This window comes from Callithrix jacchus, chromosome 14, assembly GCF_049354715.1.
Source record: "Callithrix jacchus isolate 240 chromosome 14, calJac240_pri, whole genome shotgun sequence".
NCBI lineage: Eukaryota > Metazoa > Chordata > Mammalia > Primates > Cebidae > Callithrix > Callithrix jacchus.
The window spans coordinates 28,388,923-28,410,269 of NC_133515.1; the positions used below are offsets into that span (position 1 = coordinate 28,388,923).

General features: G+C 37.9%; 1 protein-coding gene across 14 annotated transcripts in view; it reads right to left on the reverse strand.

Moving 5' to 3' along the window:
- DNAH6 (dynein axonemal heavy chain 6) overlaps positions 1-21,347 on the reverse strand; it is a 411,305-nt gene that overhangs the window by 182,086 nt on the left and 207,872 nt on the right. For all 14 annotated transcript variants that reach the window (XR_013526431.1, XM_002807522.6, XM_035272122.3 and 11 more), the window contains 8 exons: positions 19,360-19,915; positions 18,483-18,605; positions 14,504-14,686; positions 13,812-13,955; positions 9,701-9,922; positions 8,724-8,871; positions 6,740-6,897; positions 3,923-4,054 (listed from right to left, as the gene is read on the reverse strand). Coding sequence is in view for 13 of the 14 variants with exons in the window: in XM_002807522.6 (XP_002807568.3) it covers positions 3,923-4,054; positions 6,740-6,897; positions 8,724-8,871; positions 9,701-9,922; positions 13,812-13,955; positions 14,504-14,686; positions 18,483-18,605; positions 19,360-19,915 (1,666 nt within the window). In the remaining variant the exon portion in view is untranslated. The remainder of the gene's footprint in view (positions 1-3,922; positions 4,055-6,739; positions 6,898-8,723; positions 8,872-9,700; positions 9,923-13,811; positions 13,956-14,503; positions 14,687-18,482; positions 18,606-19,359; positions 19,916-21,347) is intronic.

Consider the following 21,347-nt stretch of genomic DNA (forward strand, 5'->3'; position numbering starts at 1 on the left):
GATATCCTTGTTAATTTTCTGTCTTCTTGATCTGTCTAATATTGAGAGTGGAATGTCAAATTCTCCCACTATTATTGTGTGGGAGTCTAAGTCTCTGTGTAGGTCATTAAGAACTTCCTTTATGTAAATGGATGCTCTTGTATTGGGTGTGTATATATTTAGAATTGTTAGCTCTTCTTGTTGCATTGACCCTTTTACCATGATGTAACTTCCTCCTTTATCTCTTTTGATCTTTGTTGGTTTAAAGTCTATTTTATCAGAGACTAGGATTGCGACTCCTGCTTTTCTTTGCTCTCCATTTGCTTGGTAAATCTTCCTCCATGCCTTTATTTTGAGCCTATGCATGTCCTTGCATGTGAGATGGGTTTCCTGGACACAGCACCCCAGTGGGTTTTGACTTTTTATCCAATTTGCCAGTCTGTGTCTTTTGATTGGCCCATTTACATTTAAGGTTAATAGTGTTATGTGTGAATTTGATCCTGACATTTTGATGCTAGCTGGTTGTTTTGCCCATTAGTTGATGCAGTTTCTTTATTGTGTTAATGCTTTTTACCATTTGGTACGTTTTTGGAGTGGCTGGTACTGGTTGTTCCTTTCTATGTTTAGTGCTTCTTTCAGGAGTTTTTCTAAGGCAGGCCTCGTCATGATGAAATCTCTCAGCAATTGCTTGTTCATAAAGGATTTTATTTCTCCTTCACATATGAAGCTTGGTTTGCCTGGATATAAAATTCTAGGTTGAAAAGTTCTTTTCTTTCATGACGTTGAATATTGGCTCCTACTCTCTTCTGGCTTATACAGTTTCTGCCGAGAGATCCACTGTCACTCTGATGAGCATCCCTTTGTGGGTAACCTGACCCTTGTCTCTGCCTACCCTTAGCATTTTTTCCTTCATTTCAATGCTGATGAATCTGACGATTATCTGCCTTGGGGTTGCTCTTCTAGAGGAATATCTTTGTGGTGTTCTCTGTATTTCCTGGCTTTGAATGTTGGCCTGCCTTGCTAGGTTGTGGAAGTTGTCCTGGATAATATCCTGAAGAGTGTTTTCCAGCTTGGATTCATTCTCTCTGTCACATTCAGGCACACCTATCAAACATAGATTAGGTCTTTTCACATAATCCCATATTTCTTGGAGGCTTTGTTCATTTCTTTTTACTCTTCCTTTCTCTATTCTTGCCTTTTCATTTTATTTCATTGAGTTGATCTTCAGTCTCTGATATCCTTTCCTCTGCTTGATCAACTCAGCTATTGAAACTTGTCTATGCTTCACAAAATTCTCGTGTTGTGTTTTTCAGCTCCATTAATTCATTTATATTTTTCTCCAAGCTGTTTATTCTCATTAGCATTTTGTCAAACCTTTTTTTTAAGGTTCTTAGTTTCTTTGCATTGGGTTAGAACATGTTCTTTTAGCTCAGAGAAGTTTGTTATTATCCACCTTCTGAAACCTGTTTCTGTCAATTTATCAGATGCATTCTCCATCCAGCTTTGTTCCCTTGCTGGTGAGGAGCTGTGATCCCTTGGAGGAGGAGAGGCGTTTTGATTTTTGGTGTTTTCATCCTTTTTGCATTGGTTTCTTCCCATCTTTGTGGATCTATCTACTTGTGGTCTTTGTAGTTGGTGACTTTTGGATGGGGTCTCTGAGTGGATATCCTTTTTGTTAATGTTGAACTTATTTCTTACTGTTTTTTAGTTTTCCTTCTAACAGTCAGGCCCCTCTGCTGGGGGGCCACACCAGACCCTGCTTGCCTGGGGATCACCTGCCAGTTGCTGCCAGTTTCCTCTTCTGCTATCTTCGTCCTAGAAGGATACCTGCCAGATGTCAACCTGAGCTCTCCTTTATGAGGTGTCTATCTGGATATACGGGGGTCAGGGAGCTGCTTGAGGAGACAGTCTGTCTCTTACAGGAGCTCATGTGCTGAGTTGGGAGCTCCATTGTTCCATTCAGAGCTGCTGGGCAGGTACATTTACATCTGCTGCAGTGGAACTCATAACTGCCTTTGTTCCCAGGTGTTCTGTCCTGGGAAGGTGGGGCTTTATTTGTAACTTTCTGATGTGCTGCTGCCTTTTTTCAGTGATGCCATCAGCGAGGAGGTAGCCTATTCACAATCTGCCAGCAGAGGTATTGCTGAACTGCCATGGGCTCTGCCCAGCTCCTGTGTGGACTTTCATGGGGTTTGTTTACAGAAGTATAGTCAAAACTGCCTTGGTAATGGGGGTCTGCATCAGGAATGTGGACTGCCTTGGTAATGGTGGACTGCCTCAGTAATGGTGGATTGCCTTGTTCATGGCGGACTCCCTTGGTAGTGTTGGACTGCCTTGGTAATGGCGGACTGCCTCAGTAATGGCAGACTTCCTGAGTAGTGGTGTAGACTGCCTTGGCAATGGTGGACACCCTTCTCCCCACAGAGCTGGCATCCTGGGTCCAGCTGCACTTTCTGCAAAACTCTCAATCCAGAGCATTTCAGATTGCTGGTCTTTGTATGGGTGAGGACTGCCAAGCCAGATCACCTGGCTCCCTGTTTCAGCCCCCTTTTTTTCAGAGAATGAGCAGCTCTGTCTCACAGGTGTTCCAGGTGCCTGTTAAAATGGCCACCCAGATTTGCGTGAGTATTTTTGCAGAGACCTGCTGCACCAGCTGAAAACAGTCATGCTGGAAACTTGTTTCCATGCTGGAAACCCAGGAGTCTCCTGGTCTGTGGGCAGTAAAAACTCGTTTGTAAATGTGGTGTCCACTCACGCTCTGCCTTGTTCTTGCTGGGAACTGCACTCCAGAGCTGTTCCTATTCGGCCATCTTGGATCCACTCCCTTTCATAATTTCTAAAGCACTCTTCCAACGTTTTTCAAAATGTGGCAGTTTTTATATATACTTTTGGCATTAGCTCTTAAACAGTTTATTGGAACTACTTCAATTTATTAAAACAATTTCCCACAAATATAAGCTGTTTCAATACAAACAGAAAACTCCTTTCCATGTACTGAAGGCTGTATACATGAGGGCTCTGTCCCTCTTGAGAGAGGGCTTCCAGTAGAAGAAGCTGATACTGGTGAATATGGAGGTTCACTTAATTCCCACATCCTTGTGCCTTACTGTTTACATCACTGTCATCAGCTTTTCCAGACCAGTCACCTGAACTGTCTTATTCTACCTTTGTGTCCACCTTACCATTTCCTGCCTCTGCAGTTGCATTCACCCAGCACTTTCTTTTCCCAAGCTCTGTTTCTCCCTGTTAATTCTCAGCATCCCCAAGACACAACTCACAATCTCTCTTTTCTAAGCAACCTTTGCAGGTTGGTAATGCGGGGCTTTAGTCATGCTGCTTCACATTCTCTCCTTGTTCTACTCAAAATAATCTGCCTCACAATCTGTTGAGCACTTGCAGGGCAGGCACTCTTATTTTCCCATATAAAGGATGAGGAAGCAGCTGGTTAGGGAAGTTAGTACAGGTGGATGAAATATAGGTTATTGTTCTTAGTGATGGAGTCCGAGGAGATGAGTTCTGTTTTAGGTGTATTGAGCTTCAGCTCCCTGTCATATCAGGTGTCAGGTTTGGTAGCAAGCGGACACACAGACCTGGTGGTTAGGAATTAGATGAGCACAGAGGCAGGGACTGGGTAGTGATGAGATCTGCTAAGAACTGTGTGTGGCATCCTAAGTGGCAGGGATCTAAGATGCAGCCTTCTCTAAAGGAATGGGTTTTGTTTGCACAATCTTTCTGCATTTCTAGAACTCTGAGACCAACAAACACAGAAGGCAGTGATGCAAATGCCTGCCAGCTACTCTCCAGGTGTCCATATTTCCTGAACCCCTGCTCAGGAAAGAGATGGATGGACTCCCTGGAAACACAAGACACCACTTCAATTATGGGAACCTTGAAGCAAATGTTTTCTTTTCTCCCTTTTTCCTAAGTTAAAATCAACACTCACCTGAAAAATCTGTTTCAGACTGTGCTCTGAGGGCATTGGGAGGCACAGCATGCTGAAGTGTCTGATGAAGCGGGGAGTCACAGGGTTGCGGCCACCGCCTGGAGGTGCACATGCTGATACAATTGTTACATCCTGTGTGCAGAGAAATCCACTGGGGTCACTCAGCAGAGAATGAAATGAGACCTGCCTATCCCAATGGTAGGACTTCCCAAATGCCAGCATTGCATTACATTTTTTTTTGATGTATGTTAAATGACTTAATTCTCACAATCACTCCAAGAGATCACTATAATTACAGGTGGGGCACGTGCAGGGAGCAGCAGAAGACCCTTGGATCAGAGCAGCCATTCATGGCCATATCTGGGAACCCCAGAGGCCAGGGCAAGGCATTTCCATGTGATTTGTTTGGCAGAGAGAAGCCACTGAGCGCTGGCCTGGTGGGAGGTTTGGTAGTCATTCCCTTCCCACTTTCATCCCATGGCACTGAGTCAGGGGAATTCTAAACCTACAAAGGGGCACATGATATTTTATCCTCACTGCTTTGTTGGGAAGATAAAGTTAGATAGACTTACTTGGAAAGTAAAAAGCCTTACATGCAAAAGACTTCTTTGTTTATAAAGAGGCCTAATTATATTCTCTTTTTGGGAAGGGTTTTCCTGTTTAATACAGGCTCTAAGTACAGCCTGGAAGAAGAAAGCTGCTAACTACTTCCCAGGAACTGAACATGGGTTCATCTTCCATCCGGAGCTCCCTGTATTGGTGACCAAAGCCCCTTTGTCAGGACCTGCTAATTGTGCCCCATCAGTTTTCACCTCTACACAGCTGGAACTCTCTCTGCAGTCTGCATTTATCCCTCTGGCTCGTACACTTATCTTATTTTTCACTTCAAAGAATGTTTATGCCTTATTTAAACTCTCATTTTGATAGAAAGTGCTCTACCTGGAAATTCCAAGGCTCTGGATTAGCAAAAGGGACAGAGAGGAATCTTAGCTCAAATCACATATTCAGGAGCTGAATGGCCTGTGCTCTAATCCCAGTTTTGCCACTCACTAGTAGTGTGACCTTGGGCCAGTCATATAGCTCCACACTCTTGGCCTGTTTCTTGATCTATAAAACAGGACTGACAGAGTTATCCATCTTATAGGGATGCTGGGTGCCAGTAGGTGGGAAACACCTAGAATAGTGCCTGGCATAATTATTTGTTTTTATCATGAGCAAAACTAAACATGCCACCAACCCTCTTCTTGTCGAGGCTGTTGGTTTCTGTTCTCCAGAACAGAAATCAGGCAGTCAACCTAGGTTCCCCCTTCTCCCTCTTGATTCCATACCCCACTTGTGATGGTTAATACTGAGTGTCAACTTTATTGGATTGAAGGATACAAAGTATTGATTCTGGGTGTGTCTGTGAGAGTGTTGCCAAAGAAGATAAACATTTGAGTCAGTGGGCTGGGAAAGACAGACCCATCCTTAACCAGCCCTTAATTGTGGGTACAATCTAATCAGCTGCCAGTGTGGCTAGACTATAAACAGGCAGAAAAATGTGAAAAGAGCAAGTGGCCTCGCCTCCCAGCCTCTATCTTTCTCCAGTGTTGGATGCTTCCTGCCCTTGAACATTGGACTCCAGATTCTTCAGTTTTGGAACTTGGACTGGCTCTTCTTGCTCCTTAGCCTGCAGATGGCCTATTGTGGGACATTGTGATCATGTGAGTTAATACTTAATAAACTCCCTTTTATGTATCCATATCTATTCCATTAGTTCTGTCCCTCCAGAGAACCCTGACTAATATACCACCAGTCCTGCTGATCTGCCTTCTGGCTTCTAAACCCTTCTGACCACACACATCACCACAGGAGGCTTGACCCTCATCTCTTCTCCTCTAGGCTACTGCAGTTGCCTCTGGTCTTGCCTCCTCTTCAGCTCATCCCTCTCTTGCAGCCAAAGGGGATCTTCCCACAACATTTCCTTCAGCAGTTTCTCAGCACTTACAGGATAAATCCAGGTTCTTCCTTCTGGGCCCGCAACACTGTGGGATGTGACCTCTGCCTCTATTGTTGCTTTGGTGCTTGCATTTCACACCATCATAGTATTTTACGTTCCCCGCTTCTGGGGTGTAGAACGCTCCCTTTCCCTGCTTTGGCATGCATGCCTTCAGAATCTAGCTCCAACATCACTTCTTCTAGGAGGCTTCTCCCATCCTCAACCCAACCCCAACCCATGACTCTCTCCTTTCTCTCCCCTCTTATCACTATGCATTAGAAATGTCTGTCCACCCTCCGAAGCTGAGCTCTCTGGGAGACAGGGACTGTCTCACTTGTCCATGAATATCTTGAATCAAGCATGATAAAAACTCAATATGGATTGAATGCATTGAATTACACAGAGGAAAAACTGAGGCCACATGTTATGGGCTGAATTGTGTCCCCTGTCCCCAAATCATATGTTGAAGTCTTAACCTCAGTGTCTCAGAATGTGACTGTATTTGAGATAGGGCCTTTAAAGAGGTGATAAGTGAAAATGAGGTCATTAGGGTGAGCCCTAATCCAGTATCACAGGAGTCCTTATAAGAAGAGATTCAGACACAGACAGACACAGAGGGAAGCCCATGTAAAGACATAGGGAAAGAGTGTTCAGAAGAAATCAATCCTGTGGACACCTTGTTCTTAGATGTCTAGTCTTCAGAATTATAAGAAAATAAATTTCTGTTGTGCAAGCCACCCCATCTGTGGTACTTTGTTATGGTGGTTTCACAAACTATCCATCATATTTCCTTGACATTTACATTTAAGCACACCAAGTAATTTAAAAGCTAAAGTAACCTGTATTTCTTTCCAAAAGAGTTTGTTTCTGTCATAAAATCCCCCAAAATCTTGATACTGCCGAAGTAATTCTATCGGAGGCTGAGAGCCATAGCGATCCAGTCTGGGCATGTTTAAATCATCAACAAAAATTATAATTCGTTTGTTTCCTGGTGCTCCTGGGGAAAGACAGTGAATTTAAGAATTATGCTTTTCCTTTAGGAAATGGAAGACAAAGCTGAGGTATGACTTTGGACTCAATGACATCCTATAGGTCATAGAGAGCTCACTTTTGAGTCCTGCTTGGAGGAGGACAGACTTTCTTCTGGCCCCACCCAGGCCCCTGCAGGGAGATGTGGTTCTGGTCAGGAAGTCCATAATGTCATGCATGGTGGCCCTCACCCTCACTGTCAGGGCACAAGATGGTGGCCTCTCTCCAGCAGGGAGTGAACCTTTCTCTGTTTCAGTCACATCCACTGCCCTCAACAACTGTGTGGCTTGGGCATTAGTGAGGAACGTCATTTTGTTTCCATAGTTGGAAGAGGAAGAATGCCAAAGTTTCCTTTCATAAATGTCATTACACCACCCTCACAGGGAAAATAGGTTAGATATTCAAAAGCATTCTGATCACATCAAAGGAAAATCCAGTGCAGTGGGGCCACAATTAATAAATATACATACTCATTAGAAAAAGGAATGAGTGTTAGCAGAGAAAAGAGAGACCTGATGGGCAAATAGTCATGTCCCTGTGGTTGGGATAATTGTGGAAATTGATTACAAGGTAAACTGAGTGCTCCATTCCATCCGTGGCCCGCTGGAAGCCAAGTAACAGGACAGAGGGCAAAGAAGGGGTCTAAGATAGACATTCATAAGGAGTTGGTGCCCCCAGCAGAAAACAGAATGACATCTGTTGCTCTGTGCCTACTTGAGCAGGAGAGAGGGGACAGAGAGAGGAGGTGGTAAAGCAGCTGGTGGCACCATTGCTTGATATGACACGACCTGGTAGATGGTGGGCAATATGGGAGGCAGCCAAGCCTGAAACCTGACTGGTGTGCCATCCCAGAGACTGCAGGCTAAGCAAGTGGGCCCTAGCTGCAAGAGGCTGCAGGAAGGACTACTGGAGGGTGAAGGCTGAGGTCCTGATTTCCACCCTCAGGGAAACTTCCAATGGTGAGGCCAATGCCTGACCTGCTAACATCTCTTTTAGGAGTTGCTTACAAGAGCCCACTCCTGAAACCCTGCCTCACAGACAGCATGGACACCACTCAGTGCCAGCTAGAGAAGCAGGAACCAGTCATGGAGAGGCCCATCTAAGCACTGGTTAGGGAGAAGACACTTGTCCTTTCCTTATTCTCCTCCCATTTCCTGCGTACTCCAGCCTCCTACAGGGAGGGTAGGGAGAAGTAAAGAGAACCCCGTGACACCTTCACCTCCCATAGGTATCTGGAGCCACAAACCTGGCTTATGACACATGAGAGGAGGAGCTTTGAATTGGGTATTGAATTGAAACTTTACACTGGCCCAGACTACAAATGTGTGAAGGTGACCAGAAGGTTATGCTATTTCTCTAAGCAGTTAATAAAGAAAGGTGGGGAAGTTACCACAAAACCTGGCTGAAAGTACTGCCTGAATTAAAAATCAAAACAGTCTCATGCCTATTCCTCACTGAGTTCAGATGACTCAGTGTGCCAGATATACTGAGGGTTGTTTGTTTTAAATAAGGGGAAATCAGCGCATGTTGGAAGAACCTGCATGGAGAGAGAGCCATGGAGAGGCAGAGATTGAAGATGTTCTGAGCTGAAGGTGATGATAGAAATAAATGACTTGCTTGGTAACACTAAGACATCTACTTACCTAGCATAAAAAATGCCATAAACAGAATCACCTTTACAAGTAAATTAAGCAAATAAAATATCCAATTGTCATTTTATTACATGCACTATTTATGTTATTAATTAACTTAATGAATAATTTGTATGGGAGAAACTAAAACGATGATTCTTACCTAGAATATTTTTTCTTTTTCTCTCCAATTTTGACTCAATGATCTCTTGTGTCCTTGCAGATGAAGTTTGAGCAGAAAAATTCAGATAAACAGGGACATAGCCAGCTGATTCTTGAATTTTATTTAGCAATCCTTTTGTAATCACAGACTTAAATTAAAAATAAGTTAATTAATGTCACATCAATATAATCTCTTTCACTTGTCTGTATCTGTAATAATTTGGTACCATGGGCAAGAAACGGGGTAAAAAGAAAGAGGTTAAAGCCAGCTTAAAATGTCTGCTTTCTCTTACTGGAGATTTCCGTTTAGTTATATTTTTCAGAACCAAAGAGACATTCTAATCAGTACTATCTCAGCAAAAAGTTTTATTTTAGTTTCATACCAAAATCTATCTTGGCTACTCTTCAAGCCAATTTATGGAAAGAGTCACAGAAAGATCCAAATTTCTTTTAGAGTTTTTTTTTTGGGGGAACCAGTGAAGTCCTGTTTATGTGGATTCTCCAAAACCTAGAAGCCCAAATCATCAATATTCCTCCTCCATTCCACTTTAACAAAAAACCCAAGTAGTCAAGGATATCATTTTGTATCAGGTAGAAATGAACAGGCAGGAGGGCATGGGCTGATCTCCAACAACAGTCTTGGGAATGCATACTCCCCTGGCCAATTCCCATCCAATTAGTGCAGTGGTAGCCCCCAGAATACCAAGAGATAAAACATAAAAGCCCATAAACAGAAACGCTGGCCTACAGGACCCTCTAGTTCATATAATATCAACTCCAAAAATGTATTCAGAAACTGGCAAACTTTGGAACAATTCCCAGGATCAATATAGATTCAGCATAATGTTCTTCCTAATAAAGTGCTAAAAGTTAAAAATAATTCCTCTTAGAATTAATATTACTTCTGGTGCTGACATTTCTATGTCTACCACACCCTCATTTTTGGAAAGAACTTCTTGTTTGATGTAAGTTTCCTACCTTGCCTACTCCAGTTATTCCAGTAAACAACACAGAATGCTTGACTGCCAGTAGTTTTTCCATTAAATATCCATAGCGTACTGTATCAGTTGTGGGGACAAGCATTTCAAAAAATGGAACATCTCGGTTGTATTTGAAGGTAGGTATGATTCGTTCCCAGGGATCCAGCCGTTTGGTGTCAAAGTCCATATGAATGCTCCACAGATCGCCAGAACTGGGAAGCTAAAGTACAAAATTAAACATCACTTTCAATAGGCTATAGGCAATATTGACACACAGTAGTAGATACATTCACATAGAAACAAAGGCAGTCACAAAACCTAAATAGATTTGGATTTCTTTTCTCTTTGTAGAGACATAATTATTTAGGTATCTGAGACTAGTTATTTAAACAAAATCATGCAACACAATGCATTAAAATATCTGTTATATTGATTATATTAAAACCCATGTCAGAGTTGTAAAGCATTTTTAATTAAATTTAACAGTCAGGGGCTTATTTCATGCCAAATACTGTCTGTGATGCTGAGGACGGATGCTGAATGAGACCCAGCCTCTGTCTTCAATGACCTGGTAATCCCCCCCCGGGGGACATAAGCACTTCAGTTAATACCCATGGGGAAATAAGGTCTCTAAAGGAGTTTATAACAATCACACACACACACACACACACACACACACACACACACACACACACACACGGGTGGCTCATTTCTATTTGCAGGGAAGTTATGGTGATGGCTAGAGATTCAGGAAGGATTCCAGGGGTGGTAATGCCACAACTCAGACTTGAAGAACAAACTGGAGTCAGATGGGCAAAAAAGGGATGGAATAGTGGTGGGAAAGAAGGGATCAAGATTCAAACTGAAAAAACAGGATTAGAAGTCTGATGCCATGATAGCATTGCATACAGTGAGATGAGGCTGGAAATACAGGTGGGCCAGATTATAAAAAGCTTTACTTATTAAAGATCTTAGAGCAACAGTTCAGTGAGGGATTCTAAGTCAGTAAGTAACATAATCAGATTGCATTTCAGAAGTTTCATCCTGGCAATTGTACAGAGAAGCTTCACGTTGCAGTGTCAGCATCAGAGTTGCTTTAAGCTCATTTGACAGTGACTTTTAGTAAGAAATTATTTTTTCATTGACTCTGTACATACATATATATGTGTACCTATAAACATGTAAAATATTTACCCCTACTATGTGCAATTCACTCTAATTTCTATTTTTTTTAAACTCAAGGTATACATAACTTTTTTGGTCAAATTTTAAGAGTCCATTTTAGAGAGTTTTAACATATGTAAATGTTAATATAATCACCCTAGATTAAATCATAGAACATGTACAGCACCTGGGAAGGTTTCTTTCTTCTACTTCTTTGTCAATACTAGTTTGTCTATTTGATTGTACTCTCACCAATGCCACACTCTTAACTGCTGCTGTTTTATTGTCTTGAATTATTCAAGTCATGTAGTTTAAGTCCTTCAAATGTGTGTTCCTTCAAGATTATCTTAGTTATTATAGGTCTTTTACATTTTTATATAAATTTTAGAATGAGATTGTCAGATTTGATAGAAAAAATCTGTTGGGATTTTGGGATTGAAGTTGCCTAAAATCTTCAAAATATTTTGGGAAGAACTGATAACTTAATAATAGTATCTCAATCCATGAACATAGTGTATCTCTCCATTTATACAGATTTTTAAAAATTTCTCTCAACAATGTTATGTAATTTTCAGCAGAGGTCTTTCACATCATTCATTAATTTTATTCCTAAGTACTTGGTATTTTGTTGCTTTTGTAAATAGTATTGTTTTAAATTTTCACCTGTTAACTATTTGTGGACCTTATATCAAAGGGCCTTACTAATTTCCTTATTAATTGTAATCATTTGTAGAATTTTTAGAATTTTCTATATGTTCAGTAATTTTTTTCTGCAGGTAATGACTATTTTACTTCTTCCTTTCCGAAGTTTATATGTTTTATTTCTTTTTCTTGCCTTATTGCACTGGCTAGACTCTCCAATATAGTGTTGACAAAAAGTTGTAATAGAGAATATTTCCATTAAAAACTGGGTTGTGACCCTTTCACTTGATTTCATGACCAGTTAATAGATTGTGATCTTTAATTTTAAAAATACTGGTAGAAAGAGTGAATTAGATAGGACTGCAGCAAAAACAAAGGAATGCTAAATAGGCTATTTTAATAGCCCAGGGAAGAAATGATGAGAATCTGGGTTATCGAAAGGCAGCAAGGTTGAAGACAAAGAACATATTTTAAAAAACACTTAATAAAATTTATTGAATACTGATATATTATTATCTAATTTACATTTGATATTCAAATATTGCCTTTTTTCCCAATAATATTATTTATAGCTATATTTTTCCAAGTCTAAGATCCAATCCAGGATCATGCATTGCATTTAATTATCTCTCTTTAGTCAAAAGTCTCTCAACTTTGTCTCTTATGACATAGACATATTTGAAAAATACAGTCCAGTTTATTTTATAAAATATTCACTGGTTTGGGTTTTCTATGTGTATCCTCATGATTAGATTCAAGTTACATATTTTTAAAAGAACTATCACAGAAACAAGATTATATCTTTGACAGTGTCCCATATCAGGAGGCAGGCATAGGATTGTCTTAATGTTAATTAAGTTAAATTGATAATATAGCTAAGGTGCTGTTTACAAGGTTTTTTTCCTTTACTAAATACTTTGAAACTATGTAAATATTGCTTATCATGAAACCTCCACCCATTAGTTTTAGTATCCATTGATGATTCCCGCCTAAATCAATTATTACAAAAATGGTTGCAAGGTGATTATAAGAAAAAGTTTTTCTTTCTTCCTACTTATTTAGTTATGCACATTTTTATTATGAGTATTATTATTAAAAGGGTTATGATCCCATACCATGATTACTGATGTTGATGCTAAAATCCCGTTTTGACCAGTGGAAGTCCCTTCAAACTTCCTTCTGTGTTCTTTTGACATGTCACATCATTCTTTGAGCACTTTTTTACTATGTGTCATACAATAGTTGTTTTGTATCTTCCCTGATCCAGTCTTGAAATCAACTATTTTACTAAGAATTTCTCATTTCCTTTAGTGGAGAATGACAATAGTATTTAAAAATAAGTATACTAGATACGCTCATTGCTGCTATCAAGGTATCTTTATGTCTAGTTCCTTTCAGCACAGACTAGAAAATTTATATATACATATATATGTGTGTATATATATATATATACACACACACACAGACACACACACACCAGTTTTCATACGTTTACTTACTTAAAGACAGAGTCTTGCTCTGTTGCCGAGGCTGGAGTGCAGTTGTACAATCACAGCTCAGTGCAGCCTCAAACTCCTTGGCTCAAGCAATCCCCTTATCTCAGACTCCTGAGTAGCTAGGACTACAGGTATGCACCATTGAGCTTGGCTACTAAAATTTTTTTTTGTAGAGACAGGGTCTTGCTATATTGTGCAGGTCTCAAACTCCTGGCCTCAAGTGGTCCTCCTACCTTGGCCTCCCAAAGCACTGAGATTACAGGTGTGAGCCATGTGCCCAGGCAATTTTCAAACATTTATATGTATATATGTTAACATTTTGAATATCAGTGAGTACTGAGGCCTGCAATTCCAATGCAATAATACAGAGTGTATTCTAATTTTCCTCCTTCCATATTCGTAAATCCCTTTTCTAATGGTGAGAAATTCATTGCCATTATTCTCAATACATTTACTTACATAGTCAATCTTAGAATATATAGCAAGTACCATCCTAGAAATTCAAAATAGCTACCCAATCACCCTGTGAAAAATAAATTTACTAACTATAATTCAATATTTGTTTATAGTAGAGAGTTTTTATATATTTATACAACTGACTTTTTTTCATATGATTGGGAGAGTACTCCTAACTTATGAAATATGATAAATGTTAACTATGGTTGGAAAAACTTGAATAATTTTAGGAACCAGCTTAGTGTACATGTTACATTTTCAGTAGAACTAAAGCTCTTAAAGTTTTAATCTTAAAATTTAGTTTTAATAATTCAGAATTATTATGTTAAAATATAATTTTTTGGTTCTTACCCTGGCATCAGGATTATCATCAAATTGTGTTCTAATAAATGTATCAAAAGAATCCCAATAGTGTTCAGTTAGGTTTCCACCCAAAGCCCATAAATAACAGAATACAAAAGTCTGACATAGTATAGTGTTCAGTTTTATTTGTTCCTGAAAGAATAAAGAGAAACACAGTTAATATTTTATATATAAACATAAAAAGAATTAAGTTGCAAAGTGTAAAGACATTTTTATTTCATTTAGACTCACATATTTTTAAATGGTCACAGTGTGTGCTTCTTATGCTTCATTCAATGTTTCACAGAGTAGTGTTTTCTTATGGTTATATATTATAACCACTGATGAGAAATTGAATGAGAAGGAATATGTGGGGAAAAAAGTCCAAGCTTGTTTTTCAACTGATTGTTATAACTTTTTTAATGCCTGCATGAAGGTATGTAAGCAGATTGAGAATATGTTGTATTGGGAATATGTTGTAGACTGTAAGAGAATTCAAAATTGAGTAGTGGAATAAATTATACACTCTAATGTTCCTTCTAGTTTTGAGATTCTATGAATGTAATAGTAGCTATTAGTTCCTTGTAAAATTAACTTAAAAATAAAATGATTATATTTTAGAATGGAGTCATTTCTTTGCAAAGAATTTTTACAATAATCTAATTTTTCTAGCTTCATAGCAGTAAGAAAAGGCTTCATACCATTGCCAAGTTAACTCCATCTTTCCCAAGTATTAGGGACTCCAATAAGCAACAGAGTGTAGTAACTTTGCTGATGTCCACTTGTGGAATTGCTTGGCCACACTTTTTATTGATAAAATGTAAACCTTCATCAACATAACGTTGGAAAAGATTCAATATATATTCTTGGGTTTCCTCATTCAGCTGAAAATGAAACAAATGATAGTTTAGCAAGACTTAATAAACATATAATTAAGTTTAGAAACAGGTTGGTTAAAATCTGAATATTTTATATATTCAGTAACCTTTAGACCAAAGGCTATAACTATCACAACATACTAAACAAATTAAATTTTAAGGAAACCTGTTATAACTGGGAAGGGATACGTGGGGGCAGATTATATGTAGTTGATCATGTTCTATTTCTTGGTCTGGCAATTGATTCAAAGGTGCTAATGTGATAATTATTTCTTAAGCTGCCTATATATATTTCATGCACTCTTCTATATTGGTTCTTCTGGTTCTTTCACCACTACTAACAATGGAAAAGAAGAAACACAGAAGACATTTTAATTTCGATGTAAGATAGACAAATAATTTCTAAAGATTTAAAAGTGAACTTATCAGGCCTGGCGTGGTGGCTCACACCTGTAATCGCAGCACTTTGGAAGGCTGAGGCGGCTGGATCACAAGGTCAATAGATCGATACCATCCTGGTCAACATGGTGAAAGCCCGTCTCTACTAAAAATTACAAAAAATTAGCTGGGCACGGTGGCGTGTGCCTGTAATTCCAGCTACTCAGGAGGCTGAGGCAGGAGAATTGCCTGAACCCAGGAGGCGGAGGTTGCGGTGAGCCGAGATCACGCCATTGCACTCCAGCCTGGGTAACAAGAGCGAAACTCCGTCTAAAAAAAAAAGTGAACTTACTCCCTCTCACTACTCATTCAACGTTGTCCTGGAAGTCCTAGCTAATGCAATGTAACAATAAAAGGAAGTAAAAGGTATACAGATTGGGAAGGGAGAAATAAAACTGTCTTTGTTTACAAATAACATAATTGTCTATATAGAAAATCTGCCTAAATTGACAAAACAAAACAAAACTGAAACTCATAGGCAATCGTAGCAAAGTTGCAGGATATGAGGTTAACATACACAAGTCAATTATTTTCTTATACATCAGCAAGGAGCAACTGGAACTTTAAATTAAAAATATAACACAATTTATATTAGTGCCAAAAATTAATAAGACAAGCTATAGAAAGTAAATAACTACTAAATAAATTGAGAGAAATACCACATTCATGGATAGGAAGACTAAATAGTCTTAAGATGTCAATTTCTCCTATATTATCTATAAATTCAACACAATTTCAGTTAAAATTCCAGTAAGTTACTTCGTGGATTAATTGACAAACTGATTCTAAAGTTTATATGGAAAGGTAAAAGACCTGGAATAACCAACACAACAATGAAGAAAAAGAACAAAGTTGAAAAAATGGCACTACCCAGCTTCAAGACTTACTATACAGCTGCAGTAATCAAGACAGTGGGGTATTGGTGCAAGAATGGACAAATAGATCAATGGAACAGAATGGAGAGAACAGAAATAGACCTACATAGTCAAATGATTTTGACAAAACAGCAAAGGCAATCTGATGAAGAAAGGACAGTCTTTTCAACAAGTGGTGCTGGAATAACTGGATACACCCATGCCAAAAAAAAAAAAAAAAAAAAAAAAAAAAAAAAAAAAAGAATCTAGAAACAAACCTTAAACCTGCCTAAAAATTAACTGAAAATAAGTGTAAAACACAAAATATAAAATGTTAGAAGGTAACAAGAGAAAATCTACATGATTCTGGGCTTGGTAGTGAATTTTTGGGTATGACACCAAAGCCACCATCCATGAGAAAAAAAAACCAATAAGTTGGATTTCATTAAAATTAACTTCTACTCTGTGAAAGACGTTGTAAAGAGAATAGAAGATGAAATATTTATTCAATCTGAAGAGAAACCAGTGTATTGTTAAGAAAATAAAAGGACAAGCCACGGACTGGGAGAAAATATTTGCAAAACATATAATCTGATAAAGAATTGAATTAGAAATATACAAAGAACTCTTAAAATTCAACAATAAGACAACAAACAAGCCAACTTAAAAATGGACTAAAGACCTTCCTTAATAGACACCTCACGACATATGATACATAGAGAGCAAACAAACATATGAGAATATGCTCAAGCCATATGCCATTAGAAATTGCACATTAAAACAAGATACTACCACATGCACATCAGAATGGATAAAATCCACAACACTGAACCATGCCAAATGCTGTTAAGGATGTGAGCAACAGGAATCCTCATTCACTATTGGTGGGAATACAAAATGATACAGCCACATTAGAAGACAGTCTGACAGTTCCGTACAGAGCTAAACATATACTATATAATTCAGCAACCACATTCCTAGGTATTTACCCAAATATGGCGAAAACTATGTCCACACAAAAACCTGCACATTAATGCTTATTAAGAGTTTAATTCATAATTGCCAAAACTTGGAAGCAACCAAGATGTCTTTCAGTAGGTGAACTGGTACATGAACTGTGGTACATTCATACAATAAAATATTATCCAATGCTAAAAAGAAATAAGCTACCAAACCACAGAAAGTCATGGAAGTACCTTAAATGAATATTACCAAGTGAAAAAAGCCAGTCTGAAAAGGCTATGTACTGTATGATTTCAACTGTGTGATATTCTGAAAAAGGTAAAACTATAGAGATAGTAAAAAGATCAGTGGTTGCCAGAGGTTTAGGGATGGAGAGGAGGGATGAATATGTGGAGCTTAGAGGACTTTTAGAGCAATGAAACTATTCTGCCTGATACTATAACGGTGGAAACATGACATTATGCATTTTTCAAAACACATAAATTGTACACAAAGAGTGACTCTAATGTAAACTATGGACTTTGGTTAATAAGAATGTATAAATACTGGTTCATCATCTATGTGAAGTGTCAATAATAGGAGAAACTGGGGGAGAGGAAGTACATGGGAACTCTCATTTCTGTTCAATTTTTCTATAAACTTAAAACTGCCATAAGCATAAAATAGTCTGTTAATCTTTTTAAAAGTGAATTCAGAAAAGTTTAAAAATTTAAGGTAGCTGATGATAAGCTCTCAATTCTGAGAATAACTGTCTATATAATAAAATACTCTGAGACTAGACCATAATATCCTTAAAATGTTGATGCCTAAACAGGAGGAAAACCATAGTTTTCTGGCTCATCTTTGGAGGGGAAGAGGCAGAGAAGGAGATGGTTTACTTGGAGTAGGGGATGAGATGGGGGGAAACATCTCAAAGGACTACTTGTTAAGGTAAAGAGAAACATTCTATGTTAGAATGGAGAGGCTACAGAAGGTAGTATAAACTAAATTGTTTTGAATAATAATATATAAACTTTACTTCACTTTGGGTGGAATTATACCTCTGAGGTTAGAATGTGTCTTGGGTCATGAACCTACAATTGGGGTAAGATGTAAACCATTTTTTCTTTTATCTTAGGCTGTTTGGGGCTCTGAATATCCAAAAGCAATGACTGTTAGTGTCTAGACTTAAATATTCTTTTTCTTCATTGTGTTTCCATCTTTCTACAAAGCTTTCTTCAAAGTCTCAATGCCTCAGGTTGTTGTAGCTGTGTTTTTAGGGACTCAAAAAAGTGGCTTGTGTTTGTAGTCTGGGGAGAAGCCAGCCAGAATAGGCAGGAGGCAGGGTGAGTAGGCAGGCTGGCAGGCTGGGATAACAAGAAATGGGAACAGATTTGGGGAGTAGATAAACATTCTTGAAGGATTCCAGGAATTCTTAGGGAATACTAGGTAAAATAATGAAGTCCCCTCAATCAAGAACAATGAATCCTTAACCTATTATTTGTACATCTGAAGGTAGTGTGAGTCCTGACAGATGGAGATATGGGGGAATATCTGGTTGCACTTACTTTTTCAGAAATACCTGTCATCCAAGTTTTAACATAAGGCATCCATTTCAGTTCTTCAGGATCCACAAACACCATTCCACATCGACTGACTGTTGCAGGGGAGGCAACCCGCAGATCTTGCACCTAAAGTTGAAAAAAGTTGAACAGGAAACAGCTAATATGATGCTTCCTTATTTCTCCAACTTCAGTGTTCACACTTTTAAAATGATTCACACTTTTAAAGTCTAACTTAACACTGAAAGGCTTTGTGTGGAAGAGAGAGGGAGAGCAATACATAATTAGAAATGGAGGAGTAAAGTTACATGAGGTATAAGGTGAAAAAAATTCCCACAAGTATAGGAGGATATTTCAAATCCTATGAGCAGGAATAGGTATTTTTTTCTTTCTTCCCTTTGCTTTTCTCTATTCTCCTTTTCATTCTTGTATTAGAATTCCTAGCACACAGTAGGCATTCAATCAGTATTTGATCAATGAATATAACACAGATGGTATTCTTCATAATGTTTGTAGCTGTGCTTGGTCCACATTCCTCTTCCAATCCCTCATCAAATATTCATATCACAGTGGGATAATTTATTATTAAATATAATAATTGTTTAATTTGAAATGCATTTCAAATCTCTGTGTCTCTCTCCAAAGGAAAGCAAGTGCTAAGGAGGCCAGAATTTATTTTGTTCTTCCTATTTATAGAGACAAGAACATTTGAGACTTTGACTGTCAGGACTGATAATCTATTACAAAAGGATAACTTAGTAAGTAAACAGAGCACAATAACAGACATTATAGATAGTAAAGGCTACATCAGTGTGAGAAAAAAAGCAATGATGGTATGCCAATTTAATAAATTATTTCACTCCACAGTAATGTGCACACTTACTTCAAAAAGCATGTGAATTTGAGGTGTGAGTTTAATCCTCTCACTGTTAGCCAGGCAAAGCATCTTGTTATCGTCCAGCACTGTATTCATGTTTTCAATCCAAAGAGCATCTACTGGCCCATCACTGATGATCCATTTATGGTCTTCTGAAGTATCATTCACAGCTGCTCGGACACTTAGTGCCATCAAACCATCTTTCCATTCCAAGGTTAAGTTATTAACTTCTCCATATAATTCACCCATGGTAATTGATTTAGGGTTGAGAACGTATGTTTTAACTGCCTGGTAAAAGGGATTTTCTATCCCAAGTTTTTGTAAATTTCCTAAAGTTTCTGCTAGTACTCGGTAAACTGTGGTCTTGCCACCTCCTGTTGGCCCAACTAACATAACACCATGCCTTACTAGCATAGTTTCATAAAACTGTATCACTTTTCTAACCATACACATCTCAGGCTGAAGATTTTGTCCATTCATGACATCCACAATTGTTGATTGTAAAATACCATAATCGTGTTCTGGAATTTGAACCCCAGGAAAAAGATCTGATATAATTCCACTGTCAAAACAAAAACAAAATCAATTAGAAAGAACTGGTCAGTAATATTTCCCCATATTTGTTACAATAAATGAAATATTATGAGTCATTGTTTCTCATTGATCTTTCTCTTCTGAATATGTACAGTATTAGTTTGTCCTATGTGCTGTACCAGAATCTATCATTTCTCTGATATTACATATGATTTTGCTTGTTTCCTGTATAGTCGACCAATGTTCTTAAGTATATTAGAAGCTTTTTGGGAGCAAGCAATATCTCTTATGTTTCTTTCTGTATTTCCCACAGTACGTGGCATATACCAAACATATAGGTGATGAACTTGTTTTTAATTATTTAAAAATTATAAAATATCTCATTAAAAAAATTTAAAATTATTTGAAAATTATATTTGTAGCTCAACTTTTCCTAAAATCACCTACATATACTGCTAACTGTATGTGAATATTCAGAAAAATAAGGTGAATATACAAATAAAAATTAGGTAAGAAATAGAGGAAAGAAAAATGTGACTCTTTCTATAGGGAAAAAAAGCTAAATCTTTACCTCACACTATATACACATATACATTTGTGATACAGTTAAAATCTTAAAGTGATGAAAGTACTAGATCAAAGTACAAGAGATAAATTTTGCAACATTGTGGTAAGGTGGTCTTTCTAAGAAAGGCAGAAAATCTATAATTGTAAAACAAATGTTGACAGAGTGAAAAATAAAAAGAAACAGACAAACCCCAAACTTCTGTGACATAGAAGGCTTTATATACAAACTTACAGCATGAATGAAAGACTTAGAAAAACATTTCCAATGTGTATGTCAAATAAAGGTTATAAGTTTCTATAAATCAATAAGTAAGAGTCTAATAGGAACATACCTACAAATAATAATTATAAATGAATAAGGAACATAGAAAATGATGCCCAATGACATTAATAGTTAAAGAAATGAATATTAAAATAGGCTACTGCTTTTGGCCTCTCTTTAAAACACTTACGGGAAAAGATGCGCCTTCATAAAACCACTTATGTAAATGTAAAAGGGTAAGCCATCTTTGGAGGACAACTCGAGACAATCCATTTAAATTAAAAATATGCAAACCCTATGACCTAGGAAACTTGCTTCCAGGAAACTCCCTGTAGAAATATCATACATGTGCAAAGATATATGTACAGGGATGTCCATCATTAGAATAGAAAACAATTAGGAAAAATCTAGATGTCCATATATGACCTTTCACATTAAAGTAGATCTGTAGGTTTACTATGTCTCAAAGTACAATCTTATATGATAGCAATCTAGCAGCTGTTAAAAAAATAGACTCATGCATATATACTAACATGACAAAAAGATGCTCATGATATATTACTAATTGTAAAAGCAACAGCTGTAAACATACAAATGCATTAAAAGCAATACATGAAAGTGCCAACCAACT